This window comes from Hylaeus anthracinus, unplaced genomic scaffold (assembly GCF_026225885.1).
Source record: "Hylaeus anthracinus isolate JK02 unplaced genomic scaffold, UHH_iyHylAnth1.0_haploid 3, whole genome shotgun sequence".
Taxonomy (NCBI): Eukaryota; Metazoa; Arthropoda; class Insecta; order Hymenoptera; family Colletidae; genus Hylaeus; species Hylaeus anthracinus.
The window spans coordinates 9,640,927-9,660,451 of NW_026535284.1; the positions used below are offsets into that span (position 1 = coordinate 9,640,927).

Sequence of the window (19,525 nt, forward strand, 5' to 3'; positions counted from 1 at the left end):
TGGATTTAAGGTTCAATGCTCGTCGAGATTCCGTTATCGGCTGGAAGCTCTTGGTCGATCGGAGAGTAGATTGTTTTGATATGCAATCGCGATGAATTTATCTTAACGCGTTAAACCATTGCACGATGGTTTAAATGGTATGTCGAGAAGTCTGGTGATTAGTACATCTACATATCCAAGCTTCCGAAAGAAGTTCACTCTATCTCCGCTGGCAGTAAACGATACGAATGTCGACAAACTGTGAGCGACCATTGGCAAACACGATTACCAACGGCAAAAAAGCGACTCGCGCCTGTGAAAACAAATTAAATTTCGCGGATTATGCGTCATCCAGGAAGCCTGACGCAACGCAGAGGCTGACTACGGACTTCGGAAAAGGTCGCGAAGGTATTTGGCCAGGAATGGAAGCGCGAACGAGCCGACGATGGCAAATCGAAGAGGAGGGGTGGATAGTTTAGCTACGGGTGGGGTTGCCATCACTGGATAGCAGAGAAAGGGTGTTCTTTCGTTCTCTGAACCTTGAATATTTCCTTGTTACTTGAATTCAATGTATATCATATTAATACATTGCGATGTTTTACCTCGTTAAATTTATGTAGACTGAGTACCGACCACGAAATTGCATCATTATACGAAAATGTAGTTCCGGAATATGTATTCGTTGCAAATGTGAATTGTGGCATATTGTGTTTATGCAAATGTTCTGTCGAGTTTCGCTCTACTGAGGACAACAAAGGGTTAACGCCCACTTAGGGTGATGAATTTTTTATCAATCGTTGCATCAATCAGAAATAAATTTCCTCTCCCCCACGAAATCTAATTTTTACGGCGGTAAAAATTGTTGATCCCGCCCTAGTTCGAAGGCGCGCTATAATGGTACGTAACGCGACACTCTCGAGGCCATCCCATCGAAACGGGAAGCTGAAACTTGATTCGTTATTTCCTGAGGGACCATTCTCGTCGATTCTGGAACCGTTTCGCCCGCAACAGTCCCCCGTCCACTCTGTTCGGCACGAGGAAAGGAAAGATGGACGCAACGCTTGACAATGGGGACAAGTTTGAAAAGCCTTGACGGATGCTATATTCTGTCCTCGATCGGAACGAGCTTAGAAACTCGAATAGCAGCGATTCGTCGCGACCTGATATGCTGTATACAGGGTGTCCCGTAACTGGTAGTACAAGCGAGTAGAGGGTGATTCTACGTGAAAAATTAAATCGAACTTAATTTATATTCAATTTTTCACGTAGAATCACCCCGTACTCGGGCCTGAAGCCCAGAAGGCTCGTTTTGGGGCTCGTCTCGCGTTTTGGACGATGAGACTGTCTCTCCTTTGTGTTGACAGTTGCTCAGAGAGATCAATGAAGGACCGGAGTCGAGAAGAACTTAGTTCGATCGCGGTCACGTTATTCAGAAACTTCCCAAGGAAGTTCCCCATTAACATTACCAATGGGAAACTTAGCCAGAACTTGACGGACACTAAGTCACCGCTGCTCGGTTTACTACCCGCACGATCGAGACCTCCGACCTCTCCCCGGTGCCAATTAATTCAATTGAATTCCCACCGTCGCTCTAATTAATCCCACCCACTCCGCTCCTGTCGGGGAAGATTCCCCAGGCTCCCGACGAATGACTTTCGACGATACGATTCCCATTCGCATCTATTCGCTTCTTTCGCGACGTTTCTAGGCCTTCGAACTCTTCTGAAATTAACAATAGACATTTTCCTACCTCGTCACTAGACTGCGGATCCTTATGACAAAATAAAATCTTTGCAAACGTACCTACAAAAATTGAACTTAAAAAGGAATCTATTTTACTTTGGAAATATTATAATACGACGTGTCCACTTTATAGCACTTATAGTATTTCTTGGACCTTCCCTATAAACGCATAAAGATCCGCAGTCTACTTGTCATATTTGAGTCTAAAAATAAATAGGTGTTAACTCACAGTTGTTTGGAGACAGAGTAAAGCTTAGATCTTTCCAATGCAGTGAGCTTAGCAGAGTCAGAGATCGTGTCAGTGAGGGAAGACCCAGGTAGCGGCGCCAGTGCAGTGTCACTTCCCAGTGGCGCCATTAGTTCGCGAGCTCGCCACGCTCTCAAACAATCATAACATCCATCGTTGTTACAAAAGAATAATAAGGAGTCAATAAAAAAATTCATGTAGAGGTTTCTCTGAACCAGTGTATGTACTCACCTATGAATCAATTGGGAAAAAAGTGCGTAATCGCTGTGAGCTCTTTGTTATTCGATCAGCGTCGCCACAGCAGCGAATCAGCGAGGATATTTTACAAGCCCCGCCGTGGAGTGCTGGAAAAAGCAAAGATTTTGCCGCGGCTGCGGGTGACTATGTCCTGTGAAAAATTGCTCGAGCGGAAAATTTTCGCTACAACGAACTTTACCGCTTCTTTAATTAAACCGCGCTTATCGAGACTCGAAAACTTGGTCGCGGAAAATCATCCCTCCGGAGCGGAAACTGCGGTAATTGCCTAGATCGGATCACGATTGGCTGGTGTTTCCCAGTGTGGACTGCCGAAGGAAAAAGTGAGACAGCGTTCTTTCCTATAAAAATATTCTTCAACACTTTTTCATTAAACTTAAGATCGATCGTAACGATACAACCCCGGTTAGGAATGATAAACGAGTGTATCTGGATTATGCAACCTTGTGTCACGCGTCAAATTCAAAACATATCTGTAAAACAAAATGAGAAAACTTTGTTGACGTGGATATGATGGAGTATACTGTTAACCATATGTTGAGCTTGGTATTTTTCATAAGGTGAAACCCCCATAAATTCTTATATTTCTCATAAAGATGAATCGTTGCCTCTTCCTTGAGGGTTCCCGAAACCCTATCCACGCATGGACGTGGATCTGGTCACCCTCGATATTCTTCCATATTCTTTGATTGACACAAGCAAACCCTTCGTACGTTTACGACTTAAAAATAGAACAATCCTGTTACAATTGATATTTTACTTCGACATTTTATAGGTTGTTGAGACTCTGAGACGAGCCGTCAAGAGGCTCGAAGCCCCACTATCCTTAATGAAAACTTATATCGATACTTCTTCCTAACTTCCTCAGTTTTACGATCGCGATACTCGTGATACCATAGCAAAACGCAATTACCCATTGTGCCTTGTCATCCACAGTGCCCTATCTTTCCTTACGCGCAGTTAACAAAGGATTACAACATAAGACGAGGTTCCCTGCGCTTACAGGCACGTTCGTTTATTTGGAAGGGAATCTTAGAGCTCACAGCTTTGATGCTGAAGCTACAGTGGATGCGAGCAACACTTGCGGTTGCACGCTCTTCTGTCAGCGCAAAGGAATCATAGTTACCCTTCAACTTCCCAGATTTAAGTTCTTTGCTCAACACAAATCCTGGATAATCGATGGAGGACTTTGTTTCCTGAACGAACATTGGCTAAGAAAAGCAGAGGAGCTACAGAAAAGCTCAAGAATGGATGATAGTTTCTTCAGTATTTTTGGGGTTTGCAGTTGGTAGATAAGAAGATACCTATGGATATAATTTAGAAGAATGGAGAATCCAAGAATCCTGATCCAAGAATTTATCGACTGAGAGTTCTACCTTATCCTGATTTATCAATAGAGTATTCTATATTACCTATAGAACATCCTGTCATATCAACAGTGTATTCTACATTACCCACAAAACATCCTGCTTTATCTACATCGTATTCTACATTAAGACTACGCCACACTATCACTGTTCCACAAATAGTTTCATAAACTTTCACTTTGAATATCTTCTGACTATTAACTCAAATCACTCACACCGATACATCATTATCTTCGGAATTGCAAGCCCCATTACTGCGACGAACCTCATCTAAATATCAGTGGACCTCTAGAGGGGAAGTCATCTTGTGGTTTAGATAGCAAGGTCGCGAATCGACCGCTCTAGCGTTTAATAAAGAAATTTCCCCGGGAACTGGCTCTTATCTGGATTACGAGCCTCTCCCTTGGTAACCTCGGCCATTTTCGCGCGCCGCGATCTTCGCGCTGATAATCCTTAACTTCCAATTTACTCGCTGCCCGCGGACGACCAGCCGACCCTCCACCGCTGCACGCTTTTACGACAATAACCTGACGCTTGGATTCCTTAAGTTACAACGCTATTGCGTTTCATCTAAAAGTCCATTCAGCTAAGTACGTAAGTGTGTCACGGATGGAGTAGTTTCACTCCAGACTCAAGAAAGAGCGAAATGGTAATCTAATAGAAGAACAAGTAGTGTCGTGTTAGGGGTCGATTAATATGTATACCTCTCACGTTCTATCGATAATGTAACACACTTTGTCGGTAAGCCTTGGTAACCTAGAGCCTTGATCGATCCATTTATCAACAGAGTGACCTATATTGTCGACACAGTGATCTGCACTCTATCGACGGTGAAGTGAAATTCTCATTGATCGAAAGATTTATCAACCACAGACACGTAAAACGATTCCACGAAAGCTAATTCCGTGGTTTTTGGGAATCGTCCAGGAGGAAGCCATCGTACAGTCGTAAGTCTGTACAACTTTTGTTTTCGTGCTTCCCCTTGTGGAACGAGCCCACGATAGCGGGACTCTAGCGAACTTATAACGCGATATTAGAGGTTGGGAATGTGTTTACGATCCGCAGACGTCGCGACTTTCTTCGCTGTCTTCCGTTATCGTCCGTGAAATGGACGGTTTCTTTCTAACCGAAACTCGCGATCCATTTTGGGACAACCGTTGCCGCTGCCATTATAGTTCTGCGATATCTGGGATCTGTTAATGGCCTGAGGTTGGAAATAAATTCCAGGATCTCTAAACTCGATCATTTCAGCGAAGGCGTTTTATTACCGTTTAAGATTGAACTTCCCTATGGTATATTTGATTTAATTAATTCAATTGTACATATATCTCGCGTAGCTACGACCCGCTAACCGTAGAATAGAAGAAACAGAAGTAATGATTATCCGCGACAAACGCGTGTGCTCGTTCGAATACATTCTTTCGTGCAAACCTGGAAAAGAGAAAGAGAAACGAAACAAAAAAAAAAAAACGTTGGAAGACAGGAGAATGTATTCGAGCGACCAACCGGTCAAATTATAGTATGCATGAGCGGTGTAGCGTAGGTAGGCGAATTCATAGCGCTACATGGATGGAGAAATACGCGCAAGTGACACGAACCTGTATATAGTCAGACATCGGCGCATGAAACTGAAGAGTCAGGGGAGAAAAAACGATCCTAGTCAGACAAAGGGAAAGTTTCAATATTTGAAAAACAAAGGCTCTGAATTCCTCTTCGCTATGCACGCTGCAAAATTCGATATTTTCTTTTTCGTAACGAGTACGTGGGTATGCTTCTGAATTTTATGAAGCGTAACGTGGTTTAATAAAAGGAGAAATGAACTCATTATTTTTGTGCAAGATATTACAACGAAATCTGAATATTGATTTTGTATGGATTATGATTGGTTTACCCTTGGACTCTTTAGTTAATGTATTCGATATCAGTTTGCCCTCGTAGACATACTTTATCGTCCAATACTTTTTGAATAGAAGAAAGTATTTGTAATACTTATAGACACTCAAAAAGGAGCCCTGCTCAATTTTTGTTAATGAAAGAATATTAAGCTTGGGCTAATTCATGAAAAGAAACCAGATTTTCTAGTTCTAGCGTTGATCCTACACGCTTAACCCTTCCATGTGCTTATCTAAGCCTCTTCCTATGTATTGGACGATGAAGGTGAATGTGAGAAGTGCAAAAGGCACCGCGTAAGCAGTAAAACGTGATTTTTCGTTTGCAGCCGAGGCAGGGATCGCAGTCGCGGCGGAAATGAAACAACCGGAAGAGAGAACAGCGGAGGAGAAGATGGCACTGCTGGGGAAACCGAAGCTGGGCGAGGTGGCCAGGGCTCAGATAAGGATCAAAGAGTCCAAGGAGTTCAAGAACACGGTGGACAAGCTGGTTCAAAGAGCCAACGCGTCCATACTACTAGGTAAGACTCTATCGCAAATCCCAGATCCTTCGAGGATAGTTTCTCACGCCCCCAACCGACGGAAACGTCCACACACTTTTCAAGCATCATGCGCGCAACTGCAAACGCGCGGCAGCTTCAAGAATTTTTCCCATTCGCAACTTTGTAACTCGGAAACGGTTTCCTGTGCAGTTTCATTTTTACGATATTTTTGCGCCTTTTTTTTGGCCCGACTTTCAAGCACGGAAGATGGGTCGCCTATTCGGTATGGAGAGTTCCGAGGTCACGTTTTTCGTTGCGAGAAACGGTTTTTGAAACTTGATTGGAATTCTTTGGAAATCCTACATTGCTTTTGGAGCAAACAATGGAAAAATTGTGTTCGAAGCGGAGCAAAGTGAATTTTAAAAATGTGTGAGAGAAAGAGGGAGAGAGGTAGCAAAGAGTTAAATAGAGAAGGGAATCTCTATATCTTGAAATTGGGGCAGGAGGCAGCAAAGATTGCGGCGTGAAATTAAATTTGAATATGAATTTAAATTTAAATTCAAATGGACCCGCGGTGAAATTAAGCTTCGTTTAAGTTTCATTCTAATGCGACCCTACTTTACAACCTACCTATGTATGTATGCGTGATTATGTAAATATCATTGAAACCGGAGATCTGGAAAATTATTAGATGAAACGTGTCAAAAAATACTGATACGTCGAATGTAACTGCAAAGGGTCGCGTGGCAGTGGTAGCTTAAGAACTAGCATTAGAAACTTCCAACATCCACTTCCAGAACACTGTAAAAATATAATTCATTAAAAAAAATGTAGAATACAGATGTGCCTGACCTATTTGCCTTTGCCTTTGGCTTCTTTTGACATTCTTTGAGATTTGGACCTCCTTCATAATCTCTGGAGCGATCTCTGGAACGCCTGCTTTAAAAACTGAGGTCAACCTCCTCCAGGTCCATGCAAAAATATATTTTGCTCAAGTATTAGGTTGTCCCAAGAGTTTCTTTCGTGAAGTTCAAAAACGAAGCGCCATCCGACATTTTTGCGAAGAAAATTGTGATTTAGAATAATCACATCTACCCCTCCTGTCACAGTCTCCTAAAAGCAACAAATACCTTTGAGTAGAGATTATCGGAAGTCAGGCTCCATTTTATTAGACCTGCTCTTCTAGTAGCCACGCGACTTGGCAAAGATTTTCTTTTAAACCTGACAGTCGACGTGTCATCAAAGCGTGAAGGCGTGTCTCCGGAACAGTTGAGGGGTGGAGGGCCGATTTCAGCTCACAAAAGGGCGGGCGAAACGTGAAATGCAAAACGTGCCGTCGAACAAAAGGAGCCAGGGCGTAATAGACCGACTTCTTCCTCCCCACAAGCGCCGATTTACAGGCCAGTTCTGCGCAGTTCGCCTGAACTTTCAATCCTGCTGAATATTTCCTCAGGCCTTCCATCGACCGAGGCTCGAGGCCTTGATGTTCCAAAATACCGAATCTACTTACGTTAATCGCAAGGGATATCGCTTTGGCGATGGGAAAAGGAGCTTTCCGTGCTAGACAGCTCCCTAGACCTTTCGTTGACTCGTGGACGGTTTGATGTTCTGTAATAATGAATCCACTTATGCTGATCGCTGGAATATCTCTTTGCAGGCACCAGCTCATGGAAAGAGCAGTTCACGGAGGCGTTGACCGTCAGCGGTGGCGACGAGGACGAAGGGGAAGGAGCTGCTGAGGCAGCCACGCCATCCACCATGGACTATCTCATGCACTCGGTCACGATATTCTGGAAGGTGCTGTTCGCCTTCGTTCCGCCGACGGGTGAGTCGAGATATCGAATTCCACCATTCATTCCCTCGACACTTTGCTAAATAGATCGCAACGCTCAAGCGCCGCAGACTTCTCGATCGTTGCGTAAATCTAACTTCAGTCTCATTCACTTTTTGTAAGTGACTAAACAACAAAAATTGACTAAACCAAATAATACCCAAAAAGACACGTTTCCAAAGATAGACAATTCCTGTTCGCGGATTTTGTAACGAGATGGCGCAGAGTGCAAAGGGTTAAAGTTGGCATGGAACGATGAGGGTGTTGGCGATGAGATTTCCATAGTGCTGCAACTGACACGAGCAAGTTGTGTCTGTCAACACGCTCCAGGATAGGCTACATTTATTCTGGCGTGACAAGTGTTGCGTGAAATATCTTGTTACAGCTGCGAACGATCCACCTCGAACTGTTTTCAACATAAAGAGATACAGACAGGATTCTTGTCAGTTTCCATTATGTCGAATCAAAACCAGACGATTGATAAAAATCTCTTACCTCGAGTCGAAGAGATTCCAACTGCAAATAAATAATAAATGAATTAATGTAGTGCTCTAACCCAAGTAAAAGACTCAAAGAATGCGTCAAGGAATCACCCAGAATGCCAGCTTCTGTTTCTTCTCGATCCTAGTTTATCCTACCCTATCTTGTTTCTTCCTTGCTACCAATAAAAACGAACCAGGAGGTGGCAGCTTCTCTTTCTTCCCGATCCTAGTTTATCGTATTTAATTTCAGTTACAGTTTTCAGGACTAGATTTAATAATACCGTCGAATCTCCGAGATCTCTACAGCCACAGCAGCCTCAGTTTTATCGAGCCAATAATTTCCACTGGGGCGAGTTACGTACTATGCTCTTATCTCTCCAAAATCCTCCGCTAGTCGATCGATAAGTGGTACTCGAGATGGTCGAGCGCGTTCCTCGTTCTCGCAGGAGAGTTTCCTGGAAAGGATAACTTTATTCCTGCAATTTTCCACCACTGTTTTTCGTCGCTTCCCGTCCAGGGAAAGCGCGAAGGAAAGTTGTACAGGGACTGCTCGACGTTTCGAAAACTATTTCAAGCCTGGGGAAAAGGGGATTATTCCCTGATAAATTTTGTACGTCTGGCTGGGAGAGGGTTGAATAAAGTATCCGCGATTCCAAAATGTGGCGAGTGAGTTTGACCATGCCGGGGCTGAGCGAAATTAAATATTGAAATGATGATGAATTCGGTTCGAATGAATGTACAGGTTTGGATAATAAATGAGGTAAACATAGCTCACAAGGAAATTCTGTAAATGATTCGAAGGGTTGCAAATGTTTTTTCAAGAGCCATCACGTTCATACCATGATAGAATAACAACTGCAGTAAAGTGCGAGGACTCGTAGATTTCCAACAATGGCTGTAACAGCTTCCATCGCGGCGTTTTATTGGTCTGGGACTCGCGCGACGGAGGGCCGTTCCGAAATTTCATTGCAAAAAGTTTCGACGCGCAACGAGCCAGATGATGCGGTCGCGGCGTAATGAAATTCTAATTTCATCCGGTGAAAAACAAATTACAGATGTATTTGGCTCCGCGCTGTTTCCTGGAACGTTTCGAAAATTCTGCAGGATTATTCCGAGAGAATAATTCTCGATGCAAATATCCGCGGATGGCGCGTGTATGTGTGTGCGCGTTACCGATTAAAACCAACAGCCGGAAGAACAGTTGGCGTTGCGAAAATTAAAACGAATAATTTTTAAATTCGTGATTTCGTGCCGATTTTTACTCGCTTTTGGCGACCCTTGTTTAAACATGGCCGAGTTTTCTATAGCCTCGATCGCGATATATCACGCGATTCATCTATCGGGAAAGAGAGAAAGAAGGTTTTCGAATATCGTTGGATGTACTGTTTGCGAAGGAGAAGACTACATATGTCATCTGGTAAAAAGAAGTTTACGATTTTAAAGCACCGGAAAATCCCAGATTCATTCGTCTAACGAGTGAACAGTACGTACAGTCAGTCCCATAAATATTCGTACCTTCTATGTATATTTATGGGACTGACTGTATGTAGCGCAACTCTGGGACAATATCGGCGTTGAAACACGCGATTTATCAAAAGTAGGACGGTAACGGTTGATGGAACAGTTTTTAAGTAGTTGTCAGCAGCTTACGACGTGACAGCGAGTGTTCTGCTTTGAGAAGTAGTAAACTGGGAAGCGACTAACAACTCGTTACTCGCGTTTCTCGGCCTGGACTTCCTTGGCCTTGCTCGCGATAAACCAGTGGATCGTAAACCCCAAGTACAAAGAGGGCGGTGAAGAAAAGCCGCCTGGTAACCCCGCGTCCCTGATTAAATCGACCCTCGAGGGTTACGTGCACACGACACACCGCAGTCTCTGCACAGAGAATAATCTTTACACGCGTTCGCATCGTATCCCCGTGAATTCGGGAAATCTTGCTTCAAGTAATCCTTTCCGTGTATAGGCGAATCAGCCGAATAATAACTTCTGGGGAACAGGATGGGTTGAATCGTAATCGCGCGGATATTTTTCTCAATTAAAAGCGTAATTTCGTTTCTCTCGTGCAGGTTGTCAGAATGAGAAGACTTCTGTCAAATAAGCGGGGGAGGGGGGGGGGGGCAGGGGGTTAGCAACGTCGATCGATATCCGGCAGGCTGCTCCGGGATTGCGGCCCGTGCGGAAATTACCTGCGGAAATTTCATTTCGCTTGGGATAGGCTTTACTACCGGTCGAGAGGTATTGCTGTACACTGGTTCGTAATGGGAAGATATGGTAGACGCACTCCACGGATTATTACTACTTATCGATCTGTCGAGAACTCGAATTTCCTGGCTCAGCCCGAACAAGGATCGAGAATCCTCCTGTTTTCGTCCAAGTGATTATTTCCTCGTTGTTAGGGTCTTTGTTTTGGAGGCTTGGAAGGTGCCGAGCACTGGCATTTTCTGTCGCTATAGGGGGTAGGGTAGTAGCGTCTGTTAGAGAGAGACTGTCCAGATTTGTGTGCCCCTGTATGATGCTTTAAAATACATTTTTGGAAGGTTCGTTCTATATGTCAATTTTTTAAGTAGAATTAAAATTTGCAAATAGACTTTTATGTCATCCTATACATTTTATAAAATATAAAATCCCTAGAATAAACCTTCTATACACCTCATAAAATATAGAATCTCCTCGACATGCAGTCCATGCCTTTTAATAAGTTGAGAGAATTTCTTTCTAAAAATCAACGTTCATTTCAAAAGAAGTCAAATGACCCCTTATGGTAAGAATAGATATGTAGTGCTCGTACGTTTAGTGTTAATGCTGATTACGAATCGTTTCTCTGCGGAAGCAAACGAGACGACAGCAAGGGGCCGTTTCGTAAATTCCCGGCCTGAGCTGTTGAACGAGGCTCGATGCAAACTATTCGTTTAAATGGATGATGTAATTATAACGATAGGAGGGGGCTCCCATAATGGCAGAGTCAATAGCTGTGTGCTAGCATGAGGGCATACGTTTGCATGAAGTGTGTTTAGGGTGTTGACTTTGGTAGTCATCGCGAAATAGCGAGCTGTTCAGTCTTTTCCAAGGATGTACAGTCAGTCCGATAAGTATTCGTACCCTTTATGTCTATCGAAGTAGTTTCAAATAAATGTTCCATTATGGTTATGTACATGAACAAGCTTATATTTATAATAAAAATTTATTTGGAAACATCAGACTTGACATTTAATTTAGACAAATTTCTTGAATAGATATAGAGAATAACGAATACTCATGGGACTGACTGTACCTCAAAAACAGCGAACAGTCCCAACGACAATGTATAATAAGATCCAACTCTTATTAAATCCAACCCAGGAAACTTTACCTAGACGTGATAACGCGACACTGGATGTTTTGCCTCTGGACGTTCTCAGAGCTCCCCTACTTGCCACGAGGAGGAACACTGTGAGAGTTTTAGTGGAGATCTCTGCCACCTTTGCCGAGGGGAAAGCCTGAGCATTGCGTGGGTTTCTCCAAAAGGCTTGGGAGGTCTTTAGATTTCCCCTACGACAGAAAAAGGAACATAAAAGTGATTTATTCTTTCTAATCTATGCGTGACATCTCAGAAGCAAACATCTATACTCGTACAAGTATTTTTAACAATGCTAACGATATATCACAGTTTGTTTCTAAAGGAATCTCCAAGTTTCGACGATTGCTAAATCACTGCATGACGCGTAGACGCATCGAGTGTAACTATTTCAGATAATGGCACGACTCTTGGCCTAGGCTGTATGTGCCGAATCGCATTACACCGATCCGATTAGGCTACGGGTGCAACATAACGAGGAAGAACGAGCTCCAAAGGGGCGGCGGTATACTACTCGCGAACACGGAACATCTTCGCATGTTTTGCGAACATTATTGTCCGCTTATTGTGCGCCTAAATAGAATCGAGAAAGGGGACGAATTCAATTTTGCAACATTCTCGCGTCGCCGTCGACGCAGCTAAAATGGCTGCAGTAAGGTAACGAGCACTACGCGCGACGTTAAATTTGTTCTAGACGGTCGCCGCCATTATTGGCTATTATGGTAGCTGGGTTACTACGATACGCAAATAATTGCCACGGATAAACGTTAGAATAAATAAATTGACAGAGGAGACGTAAAATAGAGGATATAAAAAATATAAAAATGAAGAAAGCACCCATATGTGTGCAACTAACTGATAAAATAGAGTGCTTTAAATGATTCCATTTTCCAACTTTGATCAAGCAAAACTCATCTCTGCAGCGAATAAAAAATCAAAGTATTTTTGGTTTGACGTGACCAACATCCAGTCTGAAAAAGTTTCCATGTTGGAGGCAGGAGACAAATAGCGTGTCAGATAGCACATCCCACCCTCGCGCGCTTTATCGTAAATCTTTCAGCACGTGTCGGGAAGGATCTGATAGCATTCCGCGTTGTCGCAGCCGAAAAATAGGCCAAGAGTGTCCTCGAAACGTTAACCCAGTGTCATCTCGTTCCCCTTTGAATCTCGTGATACCAAGATGAACAAGCGAAGATACAACATCTCCGCAAGCATCGCCAAAGCTGGTATTACCGAGAATAACCAGATACCTAGCTGACTCTTGTTTCACGACCTCGGTGTATCTGTCTGAGAAATTTTATTTACACGTTCAGAAGAACTTTCGTGCCCTCCAAGGACTCGATACATTCAGGGATGGATATAACAGATGGGTGATACCTCTCCCGTTCGTTAACGATCGCTTCATTGATTCCATTTTCAACTACTACTGTCTATTCTGATTCTGTCTAAGGATAGCTAACCTACTCGACCGACAGGTATGTTCCTCGACACCTTTCTCTAGGTCTATATAGTTCGAGATAAAGCTTACTTCCTCCGGTCTATGTGATATCTCTCCTATTGTATTCCCTGCTGTCTTGATCCCCTCTCATACATAAGAGGGAATCCTCGAGTATGAAAACATTCAATAGATATTCCTCTTGTGCTCCAATTCCTTTTCAACATCCCCCAGGCTCCTCTGAAACTCGCAAGACATGCATATATTAGTTTAAATAATAATGATCTACCTATGTCACGGTGTAACAATCAGAAAAGCGAAATTCCTGTGCATAGTCCAGATTGTGTCTGTTTATCTGGTTAGATGAATGAACAGGTAATTGTCGCCTGGAAATTACTTAACGGCTCAGTGTGCACAGGATGACCAACTTCCTACCGAATCCTGGCGAGTCAAATCCCAGGGAATGGAGGTCAAAGAGAGACAGAAATGGGAACAGACCGAGAGATCGTTCGTCCATTGTGTACCACGCAATTAGCCTGGCGTTTACGTTGCGTCGTTCAGGACAAAGTGTTCCACGCGAACACCTCCGTGTATCTCCCGTGCAGGACACAGAGTTACAGCCTTCCGACGTATAGGAACCGCCATTCTCCAGCTGCTATTGCCATTGCGTCTACTACTGCCACTGTGACCTATTATCACGAACGAGGAATAGGATAGACGTTCAATGGGACTGTCTGTCTCGCGACTCACAAGGGCTTTGGAGCCACCCTTCGCGTCCCTACTGGACGTGGCTTAGAATCGAAGGATTAGGATTGGAGGGCTGCTGGCAGAAATACGTGGAATAAATAGATTAAGCAAGGATACATTCTCAAGATTGATAGGCTAAGAAAATAATTAAGAAATGGGGCGATAGAGAAACACTGGAAATACTATGCTATGTCTTCAAATAACTAAAGTTCGATTCGAAACAAAAAATTTGATTCGGATACGTTCAGATTTCGACTTTAAGGCGAGCACATTGTCTCCGTAAAAATACGCTTTATTTTTCCGCGCACAATCGAACAGAGCAAAGGCCTGCTGAACTGGCAAAAGCCCTCGAAACTACTGTATCAAGCTGACGGAGTTTTACTTTGTTTATTCGCGTTCTCTACGCGGCGTCGCCGGGCGCCGCGGTCGCCAATGCCGCCAACGGGAAGTTTGCTTATAAATCAACGTCGTGCTGAATGTTCTGGTGCATGATGCGGGCCTGTGGTTCTCCCCTCGCACAGGGAAGAAATAAAGTCAGAAATTGCGATGTCGTATCGGGGCGATACGTGTCAATGAAATGTGGCGGACGTTGGATCCTGGGGATGCTGTACCCACGGAAGTCTTCTTAATTAGTGTTCTTTCATACTGTGACGTCGTTGGTTAATCTACTTTGGGTACTGGCATATCGAGGCCATGGATATTCTTTCTTTTTTCCTGGTCAGACTCTTTTCTTTTGTTTTTAATTAAGGAGTTCCGAGGCCATCTTTGGTCATCTTGGAATTTATGGTTTTACGTGGCGTAGATGAATTATAGAGAAAGAAAACCGTGGTACCCTTCCCGTTTCTGTCTACAACCGCATTTTTATATCATTTTTCTGTCAACCCTTACCCTGTTCGATTCTCTCTCAGAATAGAGAGTTTCGTTAGAAATATGTACATGGATAAACTTTACATTTGTATATATAATGAAAAATTGATTTGGAAACGTCAAGCCTATCATTTAATTTAGACAAATTCCTTCAATAGACACGGAGGGTACGAATATTTATGGGACCGACTGTATACGTCCCGTTAGGGTCGAAAGGGTAATAGCAAATGGTTATCGTTCACAGTTTTAATTGTATTATAACGCGGTGCATCGAAACGATCGATGGATCCAGGAGCTAGTCAGATCTCATTTAGGGCGTTCTCAGGTCAGTTGGTGGCTATCGATCTCTGGTTTCCCTGAATATTGGCCCGCCGTCGATGGGGTACCTGCGGCTTGATTTATTGGCAAACCACGTCGCTGGAACCACCTCGTGCCCTGATCACGATGGACTAGCGACAAATTTGTCCTGGGAGGATTCCATCCTCGTGGCCGCGTGTCGCTGTCAGTTTCTCGTGTTTTACCGCCGACAAAGTGGGATCGATGGCGTTACTTGGAAACTAATAACTGGCGAACGCGATGAATCCATTAACGTGGCTTGGTGTCGTGCCTTTGTTCGGCATTCACGTTGAAAAAGTCGTGGATTCACTTTTGAGGGGTCAGTCGATGAGGGAATACGATGGAAAAGGATTGTATTGGCAGCAGTGGTGCGGTTGAAATGTCCCATCGTCGAAAAATTGCAGATATGGGAAGGCTTTGTAAAGGAAATCCGTAAAAACTGTAAGGTCACGTTAAAAAATATACACATATAGGGTGTCCCAGAATTGATGTAAGAACCGGAAATGGAGGGTAACTAAGACGAATTCTGGAACACAATTTGCAAAATACCTTATCCTTTGCAAAAATACAACCAATTAATATACATATACAAGCTATATACTCTAAAACTAACACATGCTTCACAAAGCATCGCATTCGATAAAGCTAGAACTCTGCCAGCTAGAATGTTGAATTTAAAATGTTATTTCTCACGGAATCCATCCGTATAAAAGGAGAACCGAGTGTTCAGCTCGACAGAGGACCGTTCGAGCAGGTTCGTTGCTACGGGTATTCGCACGTGGTCGAGGGAACTACGGTCGTTACGAAGTTTGGAAATCCTGGAGGAAAGTTGGTTCGCGGGTCGGTAGGTTTCGAGGATCTCCAGAAGGATCAGACGTCGGATAGAAATTCCAGAACAGCGGCGGTTAACCGACTCTGTTTACGAACTTTGGAAACGTAGACGCCGTCGCGTCGGCCCAGGTCCAAGACTTTCGAACAACCAAATAAAATTTCCGCGGAGTTCCATTTCCAGCGCCCCCCCCCCTCCCCCCCCCGCCATACAATCTCCTCGAAGTAATCAAACGTTTTATCGTGCCGCCGTCCCTAATCCCAGCCCAGAAAACACATACAGACCCCTCGCGCGAGCACTGTGTGCCTCGATGGCACCGTTTACCTCCTATCTCTACCGAGGATGCCTCGTATCTCCTGCGAAAGCTCTTCTTTCGCCAATTTTTCTTTCCTTAGTATGTTTACGCTTTCATCTTCTTTGTTGCTGCTGCGCCTCGACGTCTTAAGACCCTAAAAAATTGATTACAGTTAGAGGATCTAATTTCCTCCAAGAAAATTTTGCAATTTAAAATAAAAGCTCCCAGCACGTTTGCGCGTCCCACCTAAATTAATTGTATCTATTTTTCCCCAAGTTTGCACGGCTGTAGCTCGCTAAATATCAAAGAAACCAAGCCCAACACCCATTACCTTGCACATCACGTGACCGAACGAGCAAAGGCTACATCTTAATGAATTCCAAAGCACAGCGTGTTGCTCCGCAAGCTCTGCACCTTTGAAGGCGCGTCCAGAGGCAATTTCTCCAATGGGGAAAAGACACAGAGGACGTGACGCTTCCTACTACAACGCCGACGAGCATAATGGAGACCGAATCGAAGCCAAACCGTTCGCAAGAGCATTCGACGGATTATTCCGAACTTGGGAAAAAAAAAAGATAACGACGAGGCAAACGCAAACGCGAGGAATGCAAATTCTGCGAGCACCGGGAAGCGACGCTTTCATTTGCCCCCGCGGGGAAATCCATGTATATATCGATTGGTGGATAGTCAAGGCCACTATCCCTGGCTGGAAACGCGGAGAACAAATAATTCATCGCGAGGAACAAATGTAAATCGAAGGGATCGTAGATGGAAATACAGAAAAGCCCGCTAGAGCGAGTCTGCGGGCTTTGGCCGAACGATTAACGAACCCGAGGGATTTGATTTACTGCCAATTTCTTTTTCGAATCGTTTCTGAGGGTTTCGAGGGCTCTGAGCTAACGACATCGAAGAACCAAGCTAGATACTTCTTTCAAAAAGTATTGCCTGAGAGTTTGGTTTGATCTGTGAGTTTCGTTAAAAGACGAAATTCTAGAGTCTCTTTGGAGGAATTTAAATTGAAGAATATGCTAGATACGACAGTTTCAATAATACTTCTAGAAAGTGTGACAAAGTATATAGTCACGGTAAATTGGACTATTGTTATATATTCTTCTTTCAAACGGGACGTAAGACTCGTCCTACAATCAATCGTTAATATTGAATCGTTCTATAGGTCCCCATTAGGCTAGAGTCGTTCGAGCACAAGCAGAAGTGACTGAAAAATATGCCTCGCGCTTTAGTACGTCTGATCCCGTCAAATTAGCTATTGTTTGACGCGACACTGGCAACTGAACATCATTCTCGAGCGCCGAGATAACGAGGGTGCCTTAAATCTCGCCAGGTTGGCTCAACGTCGACTCCGAGAGCTTATGCTGATTAGCAAATACAGCAGAGTTTGGAGTACGCTAATCAAACCTGGGAGAACCGAGCTTACGTATAATAGCATTGCAACGAACCCCCTTCCACTCGACGACCGTCCATCACGTTTGCAAATTTCACTTAAACGACTATGCAAACTGCTTCCGGACGTGGCATGTTTTCAACGTTTCGAAATCATAGATTCGAGTAGGTGAAAAATTGATTTCCCGTGGGAAGACTTCTTGGGACTAGAATTATCAAGGACTATATCCGTTAGACATATCGAGATACACAAATAAAATTTCACTTTAGGCTCGAGTAAAAATCTTAGCATCTAAGCATTGGTTAAACGTATCAAATAGTAAGATTTAAGAGGATCGTCGAGATACTTGCAGATATTCGAGGGGATCGTCGAAGTTTAATAAACGAGTTGACGTCTCGATATCGCGTTTTAAAAGAAAACAGAGAGATTAATTGCGAACAGCTTAATTATCTCTGAAGCACGTAGTTAACCGAAACACAAAAGGCCCCGAGGGAAAAAACACACCCCCCGGTCGACGAGCTTAATTAACGCTTTAGCCTTGGCTGTGTGCAAGCGCGTTACACCAGTAAACATCAACGCGTTCTTTAATTCAACCAGCTTCGTTGCTCTTTACGCTAACGTCGGTGATAAAGGGCCGACGTATTTCTCGTCGACCCATCTCGTCTCTCGAATCTCTAATTAATCGTTATGTTGAAACATTAAATAATGTAATCTCAACTTGAAAATGAATAAATCTAAACCAGAGACCAAAAGTGACGCACAACAAACAGTGTAGACGATTAAGGCAAACATAGTTTTTGGCGTTTGTTGATCGCTGACGATTAAAAATCGACCCCCCTTGGGATTTCAGATATCGCTGGCGGTTACCTGTGCTTCGTCGTGAGCATAATCGGGATCGGCGTGGTGACAGCCGTAATCGGGGACGTGGCATCCTACTTCGGATGCACTTTGGGAATCAAGGATTCCGTCACAGCGGTGGCTTTCGTCGCTCTTGGCACCAGCATTCCCGGTAAGTCGAGCACACCCTAATCCAGCCTTGCACGCGAGGAATACCACCCACACATCCCACCTCACCAGTAATTCAACGGAGGAACACGACTGGCGCCCACGCGGAATTTTCTACATGACGAAATCCCGTCAGGCGATAAGTCCTGTTCTCAATGACGAGCGACGAGAGTACAATTAGCGCTAATTGCGTGCAATCCAGTTTACAAACGGGAAAGCTTTGAGCGCTGTCAAGGACACGCCACGGAGGACGATGGAGTGGTTACTTCCAGCCTCGCGAATCACGGTTTTTTTTTTTTTTAATTTTTAATCGTTCGCGAAGTTTAAACAACGGAGAGTTGGAGATTGGGTCGGTTGGGTATTAGGATTTCGGACGTGGTTCCAGTGGATCGCTATTGGGCGTTGGAAATATTCTGTGTCAGAAGGTGCGCATCCTCCAAACACGTATACATGCATAGATAACGCGAAACTGACTGAAATACGAAACGAGAGGTGGGAAATCGATATCGTCCGAACACCGTAAACGTTTCGTACACCTAAACCACGTTAACCTATTAACGTCAACCAGCAAGCGTGCGCGGAGTTTTCGCTGGTAATTATCGATAACTCGAGTAACTGATGAGGTTTCGGTCAGACCTGGAAAATCCTATTGCTGGTGGTCGTCGAGGCGTCGCGAAACAGGGGTAAAACGGTTTCGCGATAGGTACGTTTTTGGAGTAAATATAATTTAACATTTGTCGCAGTATTTAATTTTTTAACAATGTAGTTTCATGAGTAAGTTTGGCACCGAAAATGTCGATAGTCGATGTATATTCGCGTTTCTAAATCGAGGACAGTACCTACATCGATAAACAGCGCAATGACTTCGACTTACCCTAACGTTTCCATCCGCAACAGCTTGCACGGTTCAACACACTTCACAAATTCTCTTAACGAAAGACGTTGTAGGAATGTCGACAATGGAAACATTTATCATCGCGCACCGGCCGAGGGACTGCGT

General features: G+C 43.9%; 1 protein-coding gene across 5 annotated transcripts in view; it reads left to right on the forward strand.

Moving 5' to 3' along the window:
* The window catches only part of LOC128894376 (sodium/calcium exchanger 3), a 50,058-nt gene that overhangs the window by 24,036 nt on the left and 6,497 nt on the right, over positions 1 to 19,525 (forward strand). For 4 of the 5 annotated variants that reach the window (XR_008461533.1, XR_008461532.1, XM_054156065.1 and 1 more), the window contains 3 exons: positions 5,810 to 6,001; positions 7,620 to 7,787; positions 18,371 to 18,529. Coding sequence is in view for 2 of the 5 variants with exons in the window: in XM_054156065.1 (XP_054012040.1) it covers positions 5,810 to 6,001; positions 7,620 to 7,787; positions 18,371 to 18,529 (519 nt within the window). In the remaining 3 variants the exon portion in view is untranslated. The remainder of the gene's footprint in view (positions 1 to 5,809; positions 6,002 to 7,619; positions 7,788 to 18,370; positions 18,530 to 19,525) is intronic. The other variant, XR_008461534.1, reaches the window with a different exon arrangement.